This window comes from Emydura macquarii, unplaced genomic scaffold (assembly GCF_026122565.2).
Source record: "Emydura macquarii macquarii isolate MOO-44397 ecotype Brisbane River unplaced genomic scaffold, CSIRO-AGI_Emac_v2 contig_2676, whole genome shotgun sequence".
Lineage (NCBI taxonomy): Eukaryota > Metazoa > Chordata > Testudines > Chelidae > Emydura > Emydura macquarii.
This window is the reverse complement of record NW_027132813.1, coordinates 24898397-24921650: the sequence shown is the minus strand read 5'-3', so window position 1 is coordinate 24921650 and position 23254 is coordinate 24898397. Positions and strand designations below refer to the sequence as shown.

General features: G+C 38.0%; 1 protein-coding gene across 1 annotated transcript in view; it reads right to left on the bottom strand.

The window, feature by feature from the left end:
- The window catches only part of CAMKMT (calmodulin-lysine N-methyltransferase), a 335286-nt gene that overhangs the window by 294704 nt on the left and 17328 nt on the right, over positions 1–23254 (bottom strand). The window contains exon 3 of the mRNA XM_067565423.1: positions 14924–14988. Coding sequence (XP_067421524.1) covers positions 14924–14988 — 65 coding nt within the window. The remainder of the gene's footprint in view (positions 1–14923; positions 14989–23254) is intronic.

Genomic DNA, 23254 nt, shown 5'->3' with positions numbered 1-23254 from the left:
TTTGACATGTGATATTGACAATTTGTGTTTTAATAGTTATAAAGCGTTACCTTTTTTAATTTCAACTTCTGATATCATTAAATAATTATCATCTGACCTCCCCCCATAATTTCCTGCAACCGTGAAAATGTAAATTATAAAAATTGAAAAAAATGCTTACAAATAGACATCAATATTATTCATCTAAATTATATTAAAAATAACCTGAATTTTGCCAAGCCTATCTATAATTCCCCAGGTCCTGTTCATTCCCGTTTTTAAAGATAGATACTAGTTCCTCAAGTATCCTAGGATGAATATCTTCAGGCTCTGTTGACTTAATATATCTAATTTATCTAAATATTGTTTAACTTGTTCTTTCCCTATCCTGGCTTGTGTTTCTCCCCCTTGTTGTTAATTAAGTATCTGGTCACAGTTAAACTTTTTAGTGAAGACTGAAGCAAAAAAGGCATTAAACACTTCAGCCTTCTTGATGCCATCCATTATTAGCTCTCCTTCCCTGCTAAGTAGTGGACCTACACTTTCCTTCATCTTTCTCTTGTTTCTAATGTATTTATACAACCTTTTCTTATTGCCTTTTATGTCCATTGCTAAGTGTAACTCATTTTGTCCCTTAGCATTCCTGATTTTGTTCTTGCATGCTTGTACTCATCCTTAGCAATTTGTCCATGTTTGCACTTTTTGCAGGATTCCTTTTTGATTTACCAGCCATATTGGCCTCTTACTATTCTTCTATCTTTCCTTCTCATCAGGATAGTTTTCTGCTGTTCCATATGACTGTGTCCTAAAAATAACTGAAGAGATGATAACTTGGGCAACTTCCTGATAATACGTCTTCATCAATTAATTTTTGTGGAGTACACAGTAAATCCCATTTATCTGAAATGCCCTTGTATTAGGAATCTAGGTTACATCATTCAGCAAGAATCCGTTACCTGATAAATATCCAGATTATCTAAAATCCCATTTATCTGAATGTTTCCAAGTCCCAGAAACATTTTGCATAAATGGGTTTTCTCTGCACTCCACAAAAAACGAGTATCACATTTGAAATATTTCTAAAATGGATACAAGAAAAAGGACACTAGAGTACATTGAGGCTTATATGAATAACTAGGATATATTGTCTAACCACAACATCCTACTGTAACAAGTTATGAGAGAGAAACTGGCCTGCCATTATTCATTTTAATTGCTCTGAAATTATATCAAAGTATTTGATTCAAAACAAAGCTGTGCAGTAAATAAAAAATTGTAGGGTTAGTATATACCAGTGGTTCCCAACCTTTTTGGCTCAAGGGCCACAAATATAATTTTTACAACCCTGAAGGGCCACCAGTCTCCACCAGCAGCCCCCCTCCCCTCCCACGGCAGCCTGAGGGAAGGAGTTCAGTAAGGAGGATCTCCCATCCCCCTGGCTACAGCAGGGAAACGTGAGCTCCACCTGGGTCCCTAGGCAGCAGCTCCCTTCTGCAGCTAAGGGGACAGGAGATCAATGCTCCCCTCCCACTGGCTCCAGCAGGGACCCCAGACCTAAAGACCAGGCAGAGCACTTTGCCATGCTGGCATGCTCCTTGCTACTGCTAGGGGGAAGGGAGCGCTGATCTCCCTTCCCCTTGGCTGCAGCAAGGAGCCTGCACTGGCAACAAGTTCCACCTGGGTACTTAGGCAGCGGCTCCCTTCTGCAGCCAGTAGGAGCGGAGCCGTGGGCTACTCTGAAAGACCCCGCTGGCCACTTTTGGTCCCCGGGCCACGGGTTGGGAACCACTGATATATACCATATGCCAGCTAAAGTGACAACATTCATAATTGTCATCCAACCCACTTTCAATTAAAAGATGATTAAGAAAAGTTACCAAACAATACAATTAATTCCTACATTTAATTAAAATACTAATTCTTCTACTATGACCAATCTAATTAAAGATGTTATAGCCTATCTTAAAATTATTGTAATTAATTTAAATGGAAAGATCTAGTTCCTTGTGATAATTTAGATGGAATACAGTGCAGAGGTTCCAATATACTCTTCAGATTACAGTAACACTGGAACAGAAGAAGCAAGTTACTGAGAAGCAGATGTATCCTGGTGTGACGCTCTGCACTCCCATGTTCACCCTTATAAGTGTAATTGTGTATTGTTTAATGCAAAGTATGTCATATATAAGATGTTTCTGGAATGCTCATGACATACTGAGCATTACTGTTATAGTAATATGTTTGTTGCAATGTTAGATGTATGGTTATGAAGCTTCACTATGTAATATTCTAGATATTACCTAGTCCTGCCATGAGTGCAGGGGACTGGACTAGATGATCTCTCAAGGTCCCTTCCAGCCCTATGATTCCCAAAGATGGCTTGAAACAGATGCAGGCAAAACTCTCCAGGAGCAGAGGGGCAGTTTGCACCTCATTAAGGCATGTTTAGAGCAAACCCAGCTAAGCATTCCAAGAGCAAAGGACTGGCCTGGGCATCAACAAAGAAGCAATTGGACTCTCCCTTCTTTTGGCCAGCTTGGAACCACAATGAGATAATGCTCACTGACTCAGAACATGGATGAAACGATACAAGGACATTGTTTGGTCACCTAACTCCCACAGGGGAGAAGGAATATTTTAAAAAGGGGAGACATTTGCCATGCTCCCTCTCTTCCACCTCCAGTTACAAACACCACCAAGCAACTGAAGTGCGAACTAAAGGGGAGAGCCTGGCTGAAGGGAAACCAGCCAAAGTTTGTAAGGTTGCTGAAAGTGTTAAGATTAGTTTAGACTGTGTTTTGCTTTTGTTTTCTCTTGACCAAATCTGACTTGCAATCTTTTGACTTATAACCACTTAAAATCCTTCTGTAGTTAATACATTTGTTTGTTTGTTTGTTTTATCTAAAGCATTTGGTTTGAAGTGTGGGGGAGACGTCACTGGGAATAACAAGGCTGGTGCATATCAATTTCTTTGTTAAATTGATGAACTTATATGAGCTTACGGTGTTCAGTGGGCAGCACTGAACATTGTAAGACGGAAGTTCCTAGGGTTGTATCTGGAACTAGGGGTATTGCCTGGGATCATTCTGTTGTATAATCCAAAGAGTGGCTAGCTAGAATCAGTCACTCACTCGGTTAGGAGCAGCTTGCTTGCTGGTGGCTGTGGATGAACAACCCAGGAATGTGGGTTCTCACAACACAGCAGGGTAAGATGGGCTCCGAGAGTGAGGGATTGGGGTAACACCAGTCCAGGTTGCACTAGGGAAACATTACACCTGGCAACACATTTTACTATATTAAAATGACTACATAATGACACACAGAACAATTTTTTTTAAACAGTCAGCTAAATGCACACAAACTGGAGTGCCTGGGCACAGATAACTGCACACAAATTGCAAGCACAATCACCTCACTGTATTCATGTACAGTTACCTAGCCTGAGGAGCTTTGTCCATATTTATTTCTGAAAGCTTTGCTTATAACATCCATATAAGGATAGCTTTTGTGGTCAGCCTGTAAATATTCTCAGTGCAAGACAGATGTGTATCGAGTGCCTGACTCAAAGAGGTAAATGGATGTCTCATCACTCACATTCTTTTGAAAAATGGCAGTTTAGGCAATGATCCTTTTTTCCCCTCAGAATATTCAAATGTAGTCTGAAAAGTATCCCATTCCCATAATCTAAGTACCATTAGATAATTCTATACAGATTTCACAGAAATCAAGGAGTCACGATTTATCCTTGTAGGCAAGTCCTCCATAATCCATTGGGAGCCTGAAGTAACCTAACATTTTCCACTGCTAACTACCATTCGTCTTTGTAGAAAGGAGGATTGGCCAGGATTCTCTTTATAGCATGCCTTTGCCATTCCTTAGGCAGTGGAAGAGAGCACCACTGAGCAGTATGAGGCATCTCCTTCCCACAGGACCGAGTACATAGACTCGGAGGCTCCAGCACCAGTCATCTTTGGCAAATACTCAGCACTAACAAGGTCATTCTTGGACACACAATTTGGTAAAATTACCTGGACCTACATACAAGAACAACATAAAATGTATTCCCAACAATAATTCACAAAAGGCAACAAACAGTTAAGGTTTAAAATGGGACAGCCCATGGGCTTCAGTGAGAAGGCACTTTTTTTGCATTTAGTTTTTTGTTTGTCTGTCTTTGAGGCTGGCACATTATGCTACAGAATTAGAATCAGCCTCTAGCCCTTATCATTGGAAAAAGCCTTCAGAATATTACCTGAGTGTCATGGATGCAGGAATATCTGCCGGTGTCTAAAGGTAGCCTTGAACAATAGAGGAGAGGTATGAATTCCTAGCAAGGGGGGGTAGCTCTCATGCTCAAGGGCAATAATTCAAATACCATTATTGTTAAATGACACTGCACATAAAAGCATACAAGAAAGAAGAGGGACATATTCATATTATGAAGATCTACACATGCTACTGTGAGGGACATCATAGATAATTATAAGTCCAGAACGAACCCCTGTGATCACCTAGTCCGACCTCCTATATAATACAGGCCATAGGACTTGCCTGAATTAACTCCTGTTTGAACTAGACCATATCATTCAAATAAAAATCCAGTCTTGATTTAAAAATGTTCAGTGATGGAAATCCGTGGTAAGTTGTTCCAGTAGTTAATTACTCTCACTGTTAAAAGTTTGCACCTTATTGCTAGTCTGAATTTATCTAGCTTTCAACTTCCAACCACTGAATATTGTTACATCTTGTCATATTACAGCCCTTGCCTGTGATGCGCTCCAGCAGTAGGCCATCGCACAACCAGTGCATCTGCCTCAGTTTTCCCTTCAGTGCTTCCTCGAAATAGTCCACATAGTCTTTCTGAGTACAAATAGCCCTTGTGGGGTTAATTTATCACAAAATAAAGCCCTACATGTATAAACCATGACAAACCTAACCCCCAACAGTCCATCAACATACAGCCCCAATGTCTGACTCTACACTCATGCTTTGTGCAGCTCCAGTGTCTCTCTCACCATGCTCACTTCCTAGGTATTGCTCCAGTGTCTCTCACCACACCTCACCCCAGTCTTCAGCCCTCTCTGGCCATGGCTCTCTGGCTCAGGAAGGTCAGCAGGCATCTCCCTCTGCTGGCTTCCTTGCAATTCCTCCCTCTTCCCAGGGATGGCCTGCAGAGCTTACTGCTATCTCCAGGTTCCCCCACCCCCCACAAATCTGCTGCTCCTTCTGTGTCTCCTCTCTGCTAAGCTCAAGCAGCTCTCACCCATCCCTTTTCTATATTCCTTAAGGGACTTCTCAGGCAGCTCCCACCTGCCCTTTTTCTGACAGAGTTCCAGGCAACTATGACCCACCTCTAGAACCCAGCTGCCTTCTTTAAAGACAAATTAGAGGATGTGGGGTGGGGGTGAGTTTACTAGTCACAGGCCTCTTGCCTCTTAAAGGGCCAGTGTTTCCCTGTGACAACTCTATTATTAAATTTTGGTTCCCTATGTAGGTACTTACAGACTATGATCAAGTCACCTCTTTACCTCCTCTTTGATAAGCCACACAGATTGAGGTGTTTGAGTCTTTCACTATAAGAAATGTTTTCCAATACTTGAATCATTCTCCTGGCTCTTCTCGGATCATAAGTGGATGATGGTTGTAAGAATATCACAGATTATTCCTTCCACTACCATCAAAACTGACCTCTGAAGCCAACAAGACAGAGGGAAAGAGCAGAGCTCAGGAGTCTTCTGAACCCACTAAAGGGAAAACCGAGCTGAACAGAGGTCAGCAGGGAATCTGTGGCACACCAAGGAGCCGCTAAGCCCAAAGATGCCCAGCAGAGCATGCATGATCACATTTTGAACTTCTACAAGATTTACCATGTGAACTTGATTTGTGGGAGGAGCCTCAAAGAGTACCACTGCTACTTTTCTTTTCCAGTTTAACTCCTGCAAGCTGTATGCTGGCAAACATTTAGAACAGTCTTACAGAATTTTAAAATCACTTCTGGGACTATATCTGAATGTGTGTTGAGTCTGGATGGCTTTGATTAGAATCTGATAGAAGATATGCAAAGCCATTATTACTCGGAAAAATCAAGGAGTCCAACAATGTTAATATGAATTGTTTTATATAGTTTTAATTAATATTTAATGATTTTGGTGGGAAGCAGGTTTTTTGAACTATGGGGTTGCGGTAGTGGTTCTTCTCACTTACAGGCGTCTGAGGAACAGACCTTAGAATGCAGGAAGCAGAAAGATTGCTGGAAGGCCAGTGTTATGTCCCCTCTTTGGTAAATGGGGAAGTATCAACTTATAGATCATATACAGCATTAGGAAGGAAGAGGACTGAATTTTAGTCTGACTTCTAATGCAAATCTTCCTCTGCAGTCTGAGGCTGATCATTAAGTCTCTGTGCCTCATTTTCTCCATCTGTAAAATAGAGGTAGTTCCACTAACTTCGTGCATCTTAATTCTTTAGCATTTGTAAAGTACTTTGAGATTCTTGGGTGGAAAACATTACAGAAGTGCAAAGGAGTAAATGGAGCAGTGGACTAAAAGAGGAAAAATGTGTCCCATTTTGATACAATTTTGAAGTCTTAAAGCCAAATACTATAACCTCTGACTGTATCTATCCTATGGGTACCTTTTCCTTCCTGGGGCTGGTAAGGTATATCACTACTATGGCTCCCCCTGCAGAGACAAAGTGAGACAATTTTTAGGTGCCTATATTTTAAAATAAACTGTTAGGAAGTTACACGCAGTACTTGGAAGTTGGTAATTTGTAACTTTCCAAGGGACAACCTATCCTCAGGATGTACATAATAAATAGATCATTTCTTTCACTCATATACTCTGGGAGGTGCACACATCCTGCATTTACTCACTTAAAAATGTAAGTTGTACCCATTTCTCTCTCAAGGAGGTATGAAGTTCTGACATGACCAAGACTACTACTAAACGTCAATTACATGAGACAACTATACCCACAGGAAGAAGCTAAATGGCAATTTTAAGGGGACAGCTAGTAATGAATGGATGGCAGGGAGCATCAAGAGGGAAATACTTCTTCTATCACAGAAAACAAAGAGTGCCCCCAAAAGCAGAGGAGCAGAAGGAGTTTCTGCATCAGCATTTGTAGAATGTCTCTCACTCCCTTGTGGCATCTAACTGAATGACATGTTACATGCAATGCAGGAGCAGCATGCACCTCTACCCTTTTCCCCAGATAGTTTGATGGCATCGCCTTTCAGGCGTAATGAATCATAGCTGCCACAATCTCTCCATAGAGGAGCTCAGATATCTCTGAGCTACCCAGTGAGACCTATGAAGAAACTAGTAGGCCTCTGAAGAGAACCTCACATTCCACTGCTGGGAAAGAAAACACAGCCTCTACTTCCAGTTATTTGAGAAAAAAAGGAGAGTGTAACGAAATCTTGTTCTTTTCTGTAATTTAGCCATCGTGCTTTCCTCCACAACAGCAGATTTCTAAAAATAGGAAAAGATTGAGGCAAGAAAATTATGTTAATAGTTATTGATTTAGAATGAAAAACCATAATTTACAAAATTAACATAATTTGAAAAAACATTGATTGAAAAAATTATGGAAAATAAAAGGAGAAATAATACACATACCAAATTATTTCTCAAAGTTTAGTACAAAAAAGTTGGACATAACTAGAAAAAGCAGTTATTGTTTCATACAATAACATCTTGAAAAATATTCATTATCTCAGTAGGCAGAAGAGAGAGAAACACAGCTCACTGTTATTTTCCAAAACTCAAATAAATCGTTCATTTTGGAATGAGAGGGAATCAAATATGTAAAAACAATATCCATATTCTAAAAGATGACATTGATGTTTTTGAATTGCTAATATCTCAATCAAAATTCACTAGAGTAAAAACAATTCAATAGATAATGAGAGTTTCCGCTATTGTTTATGATGAATAGAATTTAAAAATGAGTTCAGTAACAAGAAAAATATCTAGTCATCATGCTTTCAGAAATCTATGTTGAGATTTCAATCTATGACATTTTTGGCAAACAACCAAACCAGATATTTAAAAACATGTATCAGGAAAATACATTGCTCTTTGGACTCTACAAATAAACATGTAATTTTATCTTGGATGGAATTTATGTTAGACTATTCCCCTACCTTCATTTATCTGAGTGTATTACTATATCCAACTGAACAGCAGACTGAAAGATGTGCATTTGCATACTCATGTAATGAATATCTTTCAAGATGTTATTGTACAAAACAATATCTGCTTTTTCTAGTTAAGTCCAACACCTTTTTTAACTAAACTTTGAGAAATAATTTGGTATGTATTATTTTCTCTTTCTCACAGAGAAGCAAGTCAACAAGGAAATCTCTCCATATCAGTTCCTACAGATTACCAAATCAATATAATTGTCCACTGCACTACAGCACAAGACTATATGTGGCTAATGGTAAAAAAAAAGAAATATTATAATAAAAAATGGCAACTTATCATGCAAACTACTAGTGAAAATCAGAAAGTAACCCATCATTGTCAGAGTTCACTAATAAGTATGCCTCAGATAGAATTCTTACCGAGCTGCAAAGAAGTTATATGATATTGTTTGACTAAGTCATATTCTATAAGTGAAATTTTACAGTATAGTTAAAACAGTCACTAGAATTAAAAAACCTACCATTTGTCTATTAAATGTTGAAAGTTTAAGTCTTCACAGTAATTATATCTGCTTACTGCAGCAGCTACTTTAGAGTATATGCATGGCTAGTTCTGTAACTGCAGCACCCTCTGCAGTTTTTTCAGTTCCAGAACATGTAATTTTACACTCAAATGGAATCATACAAATAGTCAAATAACTAGAAAACAAAAAATTGAATTTATAATGATTTCAAATCAAGGGAATGTTTGCACAATTAAATAATCTCTTATGAAGTTTACAGAAGAGAAAAGTATTTTTCTAAGCAAACTCTTTCTTGGGGTAGATGTGATGACACACATCACGACAACACTCCAGAGTGTGCTCTTTGGGTGAAAAGTGTATGGTGGTGTCAAGTGGATGTTTCCTGAAAACTTCACAATGCTTAACAATTTTGTTTCACAGCTTCCGAATTTGTTTAGGCTTGCAGCAAGCAATGAGGGAGATTTATACTCATGATAATTTAATCTTTTAGTCACTTCACTTGATTAGGTTTACTTTTATTAAATAAAATAAAAAATCAATCAAAGGCTGTCTAATGTATGATATAATTGTGCAACAATTGTGGGCCCAGATTGCCTGCTTTCATTGGAGGAGGCCAAAGGGAGGAAACACTCAAGATTCTCCTTGCAGACTTTTCCCTCAATTTTTCTACTGCTATAGGGGGATGTTTCCTTATGGAATGAGCAGTATGTCTACCCCCAGAGCCTGCTGATACCACCCCATGATGTCAGCACAGCTGCACTGGACCACTCTGCTAGGGCTTCACCAGTTGGCCACAGCTCCCAGAACTTTCTTTAAAGGAGTAGCCTATGATAAAGTTAACATAGCTCAGGGCTGCATCACCTTCTTAGTAGATGACACGCTGCTTTCCAGGGAGAATGAACTAATCATTCCTCCATCCCAGACTGCTCTTACCTATTACCAGCCCACCTCCTGCCTATACACAAGTCTGATAGTGGAAGGTAAGTATGAAGATAAGAGATCTGCACAGATATTTCAATGCAAACTGCTCCCCAAAGACACCTAGGGAACTATTCAACAAAATCCAAAAACCACACACTCTTAAAAATAATAAAACAACAACAAAACAATAAAACAATAACAATCCTGATTTCTAATTGTGATTATCCCACCTTCTAGCAGTAATCTTAATGAAAAATATATCCTTTCAAATGTTTTTTTAGAAAGAGACAGAAACCAGGCACTAGGGTGCAGTCTGAGCAAGACATTACACAGCAGCAATTTCCAGTTTAATGCCAGAAGCCTCATGTACATAGCTTACTGTTGCTTCTTCTATGGCTCTATAAAAGAATTATTCAAGGTTCTTTTTAATTCCGTTTTTCATAGAATCTTACCTGTATCAGGTGATACTTTTGGAAGCAGGCACATGTATTCCTTAACATCAGTATATTTATATTTTATATAATGCTGCCAGCTAGTGGCCCATCTTATACTGAGTTAATGTCTACTGGGAGTGTAACAACAGGTAATATGTACTTCCACCTGCTCTATCATTGTACTCTTGGTGATGTACAGTGATGTCACAGGACTATTTAAAGAACTATGGGCAAAAAGAGTAAAGTACAATGAAACAGGTACTAAACCACACAAGAGACTAACAATAAATGGTCTTTTGAAGGAAGTTGTGTTAACACAGGTAATTGGGAATTTTACTGGAAAAAGCTAAGAAATAAAATATTAAATCATACTTAGTTGATACCAAAATGATGTTATGGTTTAGAAAACATTTGATGCACAAATACATAAAATTATTTCATTTTTATAAAACACTTTATATATCAATATTTAATAAAAGCATATATTTAATGTATAAAAAGCTCTTTTGTAGCCAAAACATCGGTCTTTCAGATAATTAGCAGAGATATATGGTAGGCAAAACAAAAAATGCAAACATTTTATATTTTTATCTGATAATTCAGGCAAAAACCCTAAAGCACTGTACAGATCTATGCAAAGAGTATAGTTTCCTGTGAACAACCTATATATATTATATATAGTGTGTGTATATATATATAATGTGTACCTTAGAAGTACTAAAGTCCATACTAACTCAACAGGTTTTCCAGGACAGGGAGTTAGTGTATATGGGACCATTGCTGTATCTGTCTGTAACACGCTGGGGGGACAGGTGGAGCTGTGAGTCACTGTGTCACCTCTCTGCCTCAGCAAGACTGACCTTTGCTAGAGATTAGACTGTGTGACAGCTCCCTGCCACACCAGTCTGTCATCCTCACTGGCAAATTCCTCAAGGCTCTCCCAGCCCAAACTTCACTAGCAGGTAACAAATCAGTAAACTTAAGCCCCCAAACTCCTCAGAGATGTTTCTCTGCAATGCATAGCCCCTACCACTGTGCATTCACAGAAGATATTAAGTTTGCTGCTCTTTTAAAGAGTCAGCACATTACAGTTTATTAAGTTAACTGGAGTAAACACACCCTTCTCTTCAAACACAACACTGAATTGGTTTACAGTAAAAATAAAACAGGTTAATTAACAAAAATATAAGTGATATCAAGTAGAAGGAATAAAGATAGAAAGGAGTACAAGCAAATAAAAATGAAAACAGACATCTAAAAAACTAAAATTTAATCTAGCAAGATACAGTCTTTGTTCAAGATGGTTTCTCTCACCATCACTTTCCTTTTCAGCTTTTCCTGGCCAGCCTTGCCAGGATCCATTACAGAGATCAATTTGCTTGTTTCCTTTGCCTCCTAAGATGAAGGATAAAGATGGAGTCTCTCTCTGTCCCTCATTTCCCCAAAGGGATTGTTTTTGTCTTACAAGTCAGGAAAGCCTCCTGTGACTCCCTGTGGTGCAGGAGCCACATTAATTTTCTGCTCCTCAAGTTCAGGATCAGAATAATCCCTGCTGGTTTAGCTCAATGGCTCTGTTTACTGCTACTATGTAAATTAAGGTAAACCCACATTCCTTTGTCTAGAACAGACCTGTTTATCACCTTACCTAGGCTTGGCTGTCTGGTCTTAAAAATGTTCTAGTAACATCACAGAGAGGAAATCCATAACTTCACATATGACATTAACACATGCAATTATATTAATAACCAATGTGTTATTAGTTTTTAAATGATATCTCACAAGGCATATTTTGAACAAAATGTCATTGCAGTAGTGTGTAGGGTATAAATACGGGATGCCTAGGATCACACTATCACTTACTGGTTCCATTAGAGTTAGTTGCTTAACAGAAGTAATTTAACATTGTAAAATGCTAGGTAATGCCTTAAGATTGTCACTTAGGGAAGGCTGTCATTTGATATAGGTGGAGTTCTTTAAAAACAGACACTGCATTATATAAAAAAAGATCATAAAAATAACAGGAGAAAAACAAGGTAGGAGACATCTAGAAAATAATGAATAATCTAACCTCAGAATGTTTAGGCAAATGCTCTAATAAAACTATTTCCTTAAATGTAATTTAGAAACTGCTGTACAAAAGTCACAGGTATCAATTTTATTGTAAAATAACATTAAAGAAAACTAACTGCCCACAGAATAAGGATATTTTAAATGGGTAAATGGGATGAACTAAATTATTAAAGGCCTATCAGCCTGACATTGATTTTAGACAAAATAATGGAACAGCTGTTACTTGATTAAAGGAGGATAATATCAGTCATGCCAAATAAAGATGGCTTACGGAAAACAGATCTTGTCAAATTAACTTCTTTTTTTTTTTTTTTTGGGGGGGGGGGGGCGGGGGGAGGGAGAGAAAGGAGGGAGGAATGAAATTACAAGTTTGGTTGATAATGGTAACACTATTTAATATTTTTATCAATGACCTGGAAGGAAACAAAATCATCACTGATAAAGTTTTCAGATTATACTGAGACTGGGAGAATGATAAATAATGCAGAGGCCACATCACTGGTACAGAGTGATCTGGATTGCTTTAGTAAACTGAGTGCAAGCAAGCAAACAACAGCCAAATGTGAAGTCACACAACTAGGAACAAAGAATGCAGGCCAGATATACAAAATAGTGAAATCTATCCTGGGAAACAGTGACTGTGAAAAAGATTTGGGGGACATGGTGGAAAATCAGCTGAACATGAGCTCCCAGTGTAATTCTGTGCTCAAAACGGCTAATGAAATCCTTGGATGTATAAACAGGAGAATATTGAATAGGAGTAGAGAGGTTATATTACCTCTGTATTTGGCACTGGTGCAACTGCTACTGGAATACTGTGTCCAGTTCTGGCATCCAGAATTCAGGAAGGATGTTGATATATTGGAAAGGGTTCAGAGTAGAGCCACAGGAATGATTAAAGGATTAGAAAACATGCCTTATAAGTGAAAAACTCAAGGAAATCTATTTAGCTTATCAAAAAGAAGTTTATGGGTTGGCTTGATCACAGTCTATAAGTATCCACATGGGGAACAGAAATTTGATAGTAGAAGGCTCTTTACTCTAGCAGACAAGGATATAACAAGATCCAGTAGCTAGAAGTTAAAACTAGTCAAATTCAGACTAGAAATAAGGTGCAAATTTTTAAACAGTGAGGGTAATTGACCATTTGAAGAACATATTAAGGGCTCCGGTGGATTCAACATCACTGAAAATTTTTAAACTCTAGCTTGGATGTTTTTCTAAAAGATATGTGCTAGTTCAAATAGGAATTAATTCAGGGAATTCTATGGCCTGTGATACGCAGGAGGTCTGGTCCCTGTTGGTCTTATAATATATGAATCTATGATAACTTCAGGTTTTTAAAAATGTGTTCTGTCATTTAAACAGGAGTTTTCAGTACACAAATGTTTTTTCCCCAAAAGTCCTAAGGCGTCCTCATAAATCCACACATTCTCCCAATCCTTTTACTTGTCTTAATCATCCAGCTACTGGTGACTCTCATTGTCCCTGACATCAGCCTTTATTATAAAATCGGATTTTCTCCCTCAGCCTTGATATTATTCCTTTGGCTACTTGTAAATCCTTTAGATCTCATTTCTCTTCTGAAATCTCTGAACTACCTCACTTACCTGGCTGTACTTCAAAAACACATTTTCTAAGTATTTTTTTTGCCTGCGCAGAAGAAGTCTGCAGTGTTAAAAAAGGAAGAAGGCTACCAAGTCAAGAATGGATGCCACAGAATATTAGTCTCAAACAGCTATCCATACTTTAGATTTATTTTCCTTTGAGGTCAAAAGGTTACTTTAATAAATTGATATTTTTCTACTCCTGAATTGTCAGTGTTCACTGAAATATAACTTTAAAAGGAGAAACAGACAATACTTTTGAGGTGAAACAGCCATATTTGAGAAGAATAGTCTCATGTCATAGTTTGGAGGAGGAGAAGAAAAAATTAATTTGTCTCTTGAGTTTGTGAACCTTAGAGACCCGCAACTTTATTCTTTAAGTCTGTCATCTTAAATAAAAAAAGCAAACAAACAAACCTGGAATACAGTATGAGATATTGAAGGATCATGCACATAGTGCATGCAGACTATCTATACAAGAGATAGTGTAACTTTTACTATGGTGATGTTCAAAACATGTAGAAATATTTCTACTCCCTTCCCTCCCCACTTACCATTTTTGTTTCCAATATATTACAGGTCTTCTCAACACCATTGTTTTAAAAGTTATCAATAAGTAGAATATTTTATTCGTTTATTTGAGATTTGCAAATAGGTCCTCAGACAAAATACCAGCCTATATCTATAGTCTGTTTTGGTAGCACTAATGCCAGTCATGAATCACTGCACCAGAGTCAGAGTAGGCTAACGTAAGATCGTTGAAAATCTACTCTGTTTCTTTCCTCACTCATACTACAAAGTGTCTCCTCAAAGAGATGGAGGACAAATGGTTTCTCAACTTGAAATACAAATGCTGCAAGTTACCTGCTTCTATTACTAAGTAGTGGACAAGAGGTTTCCAGTCTTTCTAAAATGTAGGGCTGTGTACAGCAACATGCCCACAACTCTTGCTGCACAATACATAAGTCTTAGTTCCAAAATAAAATATACAGGAAAAAACAAACATTAGAAGTTTGCATTGATAAGACTTGACTTTTTTACAATTTTAATATGTAAAATGGCATAAACATACATTTATCTGCAATAAGGTTTTATATACCACCATCACCATAGTATCAGTGTTTCCCAGGTAAGACAGATTTGGCATAGAAAATTCATATTGTAATGCTTTATATTAACAAAAATCAGACTTCCACCAAAATAATACTGTACTTATAGAATAAATTAAAAACTTACAGACATTCCCTGTGTTGTCAAAACTTGTAAGAACATCTTCAACATTTAAGAGTCCATTGTTACATCTAGAAGACAACAGATATTTTCATTTTATCAACAAGTAACAAAAATATCCTTAAGTCCTCTCTTCAACAGTAAATTTGCCATACACTTTCATACCTCAGAAACCTTTCCACTACACCCTTCATTACCATGTCATGAACAGATATTATTTTAGCCACTAGGGGGAGGATAATGAGCAGTATTCTGAAAATAAAATGTTCAAATTAAAATCTGGGAGGTTGCCTTAAAAGATTGTATTCCCAATACTGAAATATTATTTAAAAAGGAAACAAAGTTTGCTTAATTAGATTCCATACAGTACAAGTGTTATGAGAAAAACAGACAAACCCAATTCTCAAAAAAGGTTTTTAATTATGTTTAATAGTTATATGTACTCTTAACTTAATACATTTACTCATTTGTGGTAAGTGGAACAAAGCTGACTAATAAGTTGTTTTGCTTTTACACTGCTTTAACTTTATTAATATAAATGATGTTGCACTCGTATAAAAAAAGGAGTAATAGCAGATTAAATCTTACAGATCAAGATAAAGCTGTCATATGTTTAAACTATAGAATACAGTTTAACAAATAATTAAGAGCCACAAAAAGAACCTACATATAAGTTCAGTAATAAATGGAGCCTAAACTGTTTATTGTATTAATTTCAATGCTACAGGTTTCAAACTAGATTTTTAAAAAAATTGTCAGAATGTATTTAAAATAATTTGAGTGTCTCCAAGATTATTTTAAAATACTGTACCCATCGACCAGCACACGATATCTGCAAAGATACAGCTAAGGACCTTCAGCACCAAAAATACAGACCCTGGCATTTAAAGAAAACCTCCATTGAAGGCTGCTTGCATTGAAAGAAAACCTCCATTAGCAGGCAGTAGTAGTAGGCTCTTATTCTCTGTGGACCAGTCACTAGAGCCAGATGACATGCTGATTAAGTGTTTCACCCCTTTTTCAAACCATGAGAAAGTAGAAGCATGCCCTTTTAACCATTACAAATTGGTATTATTTGCATAATAAGCACAAACAAGTTTTTTAAGATGTCCGTATCTCATCATCACCACCAACAAAGGAACAGAAAATGTGTCACAATTTCAAAAACTGTTTATTGAGTGTGGCAAACAAACTAAAGTTAGTTAGAACAAATATATCTGCATAAACTGTATTTTGGAATTATAGCAGCTCCTATTCTCTTCCTTGGTTCCCACATGCCCGTTTTTTTTCAGCTGTTGAAGCTGATATCCTGGCTCTACTCTTTTGATTTAGTCCCATCCTTAATTCCCTGGGTAGTTTCAATCTATCCCACTCTCTCTCACACATACACACTCCCTCTTATACTCCCCCATCTTCATTTCCTAAAAAAATGTTTTTGGGTATGAGAATTGGGTGCAGTCAAAAGATTTAGAAAAAAAAATGAATTTTTCATCAAGTGGAAACAAATATTTGTGAATGATTCAAAACAAATCTAAACTCTTCAGACAAAGCAAATCAGGAGACAGTAAACATTACCATGATCTCAACCAACTCACAAAGTTTGACTACAAAGCCATTAAACACCCCAAGGAGAATTCATCAAAGTAGTGAATCCCTGTACTCCACAGCATACAAACCAAATGTATGGCACTAATAGTCATCTATGATATACTGGAGACTTGCATACAAGAGATTGTGTGCAAAACATCCAAAGTTTATGCCCTTGGCCAAAATTAGCCCTGAGTGTTAAATGGTGGGGAGGGGGGGGCAGGGGGGGAGGAGGAGGGAAGAAGGAACAAAAAAGAATCAAGGAAACTTGAGAATTTTTGTTTTGTTTTGATTGATTGGGATTTTGTTTCCTTTATGTTTATTCTTATTTCTTGACTATATGAGTAAATTCTTGCAGCAGAGGGTTGGTTGTATTAGAAGATGAACCATAATCTAAGACAAGGTCAGTCTTGATTTTGTGCCTATTCTACTCTCTTAGGCAAGCACAGAGTCAAAAATGCCAGCCTATTAATTCAGTAGTCACTGCAGCAGCAAGAGTCATAAACAAAGAATGGAAGACATCTCAGCCATCATCTTTCCTGAACCTGTGTTAATGGATGAGAAACACACATAATTCTTCCTTTCCCATTACAATATAGTTAACTTACACTTCCATAATACAAGAGATCCTTGCACTCTTAAAATGAGGTAATTTCGGAAAGAAAAATGAACCTTAGATGAAATTGGAAATATCTACATTCCTCATCCTGTAGAGAAGGCACAACAGTAATTGGCAGAGAATAGGTCGGGATATAATTCACGTTCTATACAAATATGCTCCATGAAGATGCAGAAGAGAAGGAGAGTGACATTTCTTCTGTCAAAAAAGAGCCTTTCTAGTCTTTCAATAATACAGTGAATACAGGCTTCCAAACTGATACAGGAAGTTTGGGAACATCTATATATAACATTTTGGACCACTTGAAAGAGATGGAGAATTCCAAAGATTTCAGCATTTACAATGCTTGTTCTTATTCCAAGAGATATTCCTTTTTGAAGGAACATTATTGCAAGAATAAATGTTTATTTTTAAAAGCATAAATCTTTCGCACTTATAGAACTGTAGATTGATAATAGAATCACAGAAAGTACGCATACCCGTAAACAAAATCAGGCATTAAAATAATTTTTAAAAAGTTAAATGTCAACAGGTTATATGAGCCAAACAGATGCCCTTAAAAAAAAATGAAAATCCAGCCTAAAGAAAGTCAGTAGAAATAAACATAAAAAGTGGCAAGTATAATGCATGATAAAAATTTTGAAAATTAAGAGGGAACTTGAAGAGCAAATAGCCATGTACATGAAAACAAATTCTTTAAGCATATCAGAAGCAGAAAGCCTACAAGAGAATAGGTGGATCAACTGGACTATAAGTGAGTTAATGGACTAACTAATGAGAACAAGGACACTGCAAAGATTTATATGATTTCTTATCAGTCTTCACTGAGAATTTTGGAAAAATACCTCTACCAGATCTATTCTTCTCATGTAATAAAGATGAAGGATTGTCAGAGTGTGATGTGGCAAAAGAGATAGTGCTGGAACAAAGCTAATAGGTGTAAAAAGACAAAATTCCCAGGATCGGACAGTATTTATCCAAGAGGATTTAAGAACGAATAAAATGATTTGCTATAAAACAAAAAACAAAGTCCCAGATTTCCTGTTTCAACAGGTACCCCACAATGCATCTTGAGAAAAATCCAGAATACATTGAGTCAGGCAGCAGAAAATTGCACCATGGGATATCTGCCCAGAATGCTGCATGATTACTCTGAAGAAGCACAGAGCTGTGTGGGACATAATGATTAATAAGGAAAGTACCTCAAGACAGCATTGCAAAGTGGGGAGGATACACTTCAGTTTGATATAGTTAATTCAGTGTAATTAGAGTGAACAAACTAATCTGATTTAACACCCACATGTAGACAAGCCTTCCGGATACAATATCTAGATTTACAACACACATGGTATGTCTTTAGTACTGCACTTAGTGTGCACTTAAATCAGAGAAAAGTGGAGCAAATAATATTTTTCAACATATTGCCCTTTGTCTTAGCCAAAAAACATTCCTAATTGTAGACTATGAACATAAACTTTGTATACTTAAAATGAAACTACTTTAGAAAAGGGGAGTAAAGTATCTGAAAAAATATTAAAGAATGAATCTTCCCTCCACAATGTTCAGAAAACTCAACCAGCAAACTTTTTTTTTTTAAATTCATGTTAATAAGTCAACAAACAAGGGCATGAAGACAAAAGGCATTCACTGATAGAGAATGACCAGAAAAAGATTAGCAGAACTCTTAATTGTACAGATAAAACAAAAAGTTCCCTACTTTCCACATGCATAAGTCCTAGGTTTAATCAGCAGAGAAAAAAAGGGATTATCTTACAGATATACTGAACTTAAAACACCAAGAAGCCTAAGTAAAACCACAGGCAAATAATTTTTCCACATAGGACTCAAGAGAAAAAACAAAACAATTCATAAGCAAATGACTGACATGGACTATTTATGAAGCTAGAGTTCTGGAAGTAACTGAGGAAGGGCAGGAAGGAGTGAAGAATTATTTCTATGTGTAATTTGCTTTACTAGCAAAGGATTAGCTATCCCTTGCTAAATATCAGGATCAATTGACAAAGAGGACTGATAAATCTCAGAAGGATTATCACCTCAAAACTCCATATCAGACAAAAGTCTGGCATCATCGTAAATCAGAAAAAAAAAAACCTCTTCTGTTCAATTTGAATCACCAATTTAGCATAGTAAAGAAATGAAACAACAGTTCCTTTTGCCCATGTATTCTTTTTTCAAATATATAAATCTTAGAGCACAATGGAGCAGTGTCAGCTGGGTCAAGGATACCTGAGTTAGGGTCCTTTGCCAAATCACCTTTTAAAATCTGCCTTCTTTTGGATGAAATTTACTTCAGCGACGTTGGCTGTACAAGGATCCCTTCACTACTTTACTTAAGCCACATATTGCCCCTCAGTGAGCAATATCTGGATGGAGAAAGTCATCCTTTGTAAACTAGTCATATCATATACCCCAGAATTACCCTTTATATCTACATCCCTAAAACTTCCAGTAGGAATTCAAAACCTGACAATGGGAATTTCAGAAACCATTCCTGAAGCAATTTTCAACAAGTCCTTGAAAAGGGACAAATGTCAGGCTCCTGAATTCTGGACAGAAGGTCCCAAATCCTCTGATTATTTCTTTTCATGCTATTTTCTAGAAGTTCATATTTAGAGGAGAGACACACACATTTCTTGTACAAATGGCACTTGACATTATTTGCAGAGATTCACCCTTTGCTGTGAACAGTTGAGATTACACTTTCTAGCTTTGCATTTTAATATTTAGAGCACCAAATTACTGATCAATGGAAATAATTCTGCCAGAAAAGTAAAGTAATCTCTACTTGCTTAAAATAAGCCAGAAATTTTATAGTAAATAAGTAGACTGTAAAAGGGAAAAAATCAATATTATTAAATTTACTAATAAAAATAATTCTCCTGTTTGAAAGATAGATATCATGGCCTATGAGAAATGTAACATTTTTAGAGCCCATAATCTCTCACCTCCAGAACTATTCAATATAAAATTTAAATTTAAAGAATAAATGTCCCTTTCACTAAGAATAAGTGGATTTGGAAATGTAGCATTAAATAGTACACTTCTTACTATACGCTTTGTAAAATACCTGCAAAAACTATTATTTACACTAGATTAAAACTATTTAAGTGAAATACTCAAAAAGAAAAAGAAAAGCTACTAAAAACTAGCAGCTGGATAAACACACAATTAAGACTAAAAAATGTTTTCTACTTCAGTGGAAAGAACAAAATAAACAGCACTTGACTGTCCAATTCAGTCCCCCATAATAGCTGCAAGAGATGAAACTGGGCAACAGAGGATTCAAAGTGCAGAGCCCTGAAGTCCAGAGTCCCTGTTCAACTCCAAACTTAATCTAAAAGGCCAAGAAGCAGTGGCATACTGTGGGTCTCCGGCACCCGGGGGCCATACTTACATTGGCGCCCCCTGTTGGAAGCAGCACCCGGCGGGCAGGGGAAGGGGATCTGTGGGCCTGTGTCCCACTCTCCCCCACTCCCCTAGGCGGCGGCGGCAGTGCCCTGCGGTCGGGGGGGTCTGCTGGCCCGTATCCCACTCTCCCCCACTCTCCCCTGCTGGTGGCAGGAGGCCTGTTTTCTGCTCCCCCCCATCAGCAGTAGCAGCAGTAGCTGCAGCATATCCTGCTCTCCCCCACTCCTCCTCCGACCGTCGGTAGCAGCGGCAACGTGGGCAGCGCCCTGTGAGGGGAGGTGTGTCTGTGGGCCCTTTCTGCACCTCCCCCCCTCCCAATACACCACTGCCAGGTAGCATCCATGATGAAAAAATTTCTTCTTCCATATCTAGCTTGCTAGAAAACTTCCTCCCTTCTTCCTTGATGAGTATCAAGACACAGTGATGTGTGTATTTGTCACACACAGACTGGATTACTGTAACTCACTGTATTTGAAACAATGTGAAATTAACTGGAAAGACTCCAGTTTGTGCAGAGTACACCAGCCCACCTTCTCCAGGGATTAGGCCTCCATAAACATTCTGCCCTATGTGCTGGTCCCTCCACTGACTCCCAGATTAATCTGCTGCCAATTCAGCCCCTCAATTCCAATCTTCAAAGCCATTAACAAACCAGTTCCCAGACACACTAAAGACAGTATCTTCAGCTATAAAAATGCCAAGACAGTTACACTCTTCTTGGACAATTCAGATCACAAAGCCCATTTCTTGTTGTAACTTCTTGATAACCAGTGTAGGAAATCAGGAGCACTGTTATGACTGCTCTGGGAATCTAACTTTAGTGTTTAGTTCTGAGAGAATCTGCTCTCCTCTTGCAGCGGTCCTGACCTTGGCATTTTCAGGTGAGCTTCCCTAGGCACAGACAGGTCACAGCAACCACTTCCCTCCTTACCACCTTACCTCCATACCCACATCCCTCCCCCCCAAAAAATCCTACTTAAGTATTCTTTCCTGTAGCCAGCAAAGGAAGAAAAGCTGAATATTTCATGAAGGGCCTCACTATGACTGCCTATTATTTTGGAGACACTCAGTTACTAAAAGGAATGGAATGTTACAAAAACACTGAGAGAGACAGGAAGGGTGAGTGCACAAGGAATGGGGCCTGAAGCAGCCACAATGCAGACAAACAGAATTAAAAAAAAAAAAACAAAAAAAACACACCCCACACAGAATGCCCCCCCCCACACACACACACTGACATCACACAAACATCTTTGCATTGAGAATAAACATGAGTAGTTTCAATGCAGAGGATAATTCTTTTTAAAAGTTACATGCCTGAAAAGTGGCTTACTACTACAATGCAATTTTTATTACAATACAATAATTTATTTTAAAGTAACTCTGAAAGGAAAACTGTCAGACACCAGGTTCAATTAAGAATTCAACCAGAGCAGCACAAGTGTTTGACACACAGTGTGTAACAGGAACCCAGCCTTTGAAACATAGCCATTTAAAGCTTTTAGGAATGATTTTTTGCTATGAAAAGAAAAGCAGGCCGTGTTGGGAAGGGAAATGCAAAGCAGTGGCACATGGCAGGGGATAATTCTACTACAGCTGATCATATCTGGACAGACTAGGATGACTTGGGCTATGTTCTTATACTTAACTACCCAGATAGGCACTGTGGGTTATACTTAGCATTTCCAATGTCTCGATGTGTGGTATTAGAATATAATTTCTTTGTGCAAAATCCCATGATATGGTAGCAATTTCATCTTGATAGTCCTGATAAATTTGTGCTTGGAAGTGCCACGGCTTTTCCATTGCCTAGCCATCTAGCAATATTCTCTCAAGCTCATTTTAACATTGGGTCATTTTATATTTTGAGTTCAACCTTGTAAATGTTTGCTGGATCAGGTCCCAATGTCTCCTGAACAAGAAGAATCTGGATAAACAGCTATAGGAAGAAAGGAAATTGTAGAGTGATGGAGAAGCCATGGATGATGCAGAAGCAATGTTAATCAGATCCAGAAATATCTACAGGCAGCCCTTCATCACAACAGGGATACTGTGGCTCATGGCAGTAAAGTGAGAGGGAGACCTCAGAAGGTAGACTGGGAACATATGGAACTCTCAGGGTGGGAAAAGTGCCCTTCTTGGAAAAAAAGGGAATTGGAAAGAAAGGAGCCTTCCTTGGAGGAAAAGATATGGAAATGAGAGCTAGAAAACCCTGAATGAAAGGGAAAGGGAGAGAGAGAGAGGTAAGATAATGCTCTGTGGCAGCTGACAAATAACTATGATGCCACTGTGCTTAGCACAGCAGTGACTGTCCTGGATCCTTAGCAGGCCCTTATTGGCTGCTTCTTCTGCAACCTTCAGGCAGCCACCTCCCAGCTCTGTACTCTGCAGTTGCCTCCTGCTGAAGATCCAAGAGCATCAGTACTGCACTCTATACATCCAAATGGAATACTGTTTACATATCATGTCAAAGTTGGACCCTGGAGCAGAGAAGGGCCAGAATGGGAGGAAGAAGGACGTTTCAGTGAGGAATTTGTGTGAGTCAACCCAAACTGCCAGCTTGTCCTGATGAGCTGAAGAGTGTGAACATAGCCCCAAAAAGCAAAGAAGGATCCACCCCAGAAAAACTTAATCAAACTTAATCAAGACATCAAAGAACAAGCTGAAAGTCACGTCTGCTATTGTACCAGCAATCAAGGGTC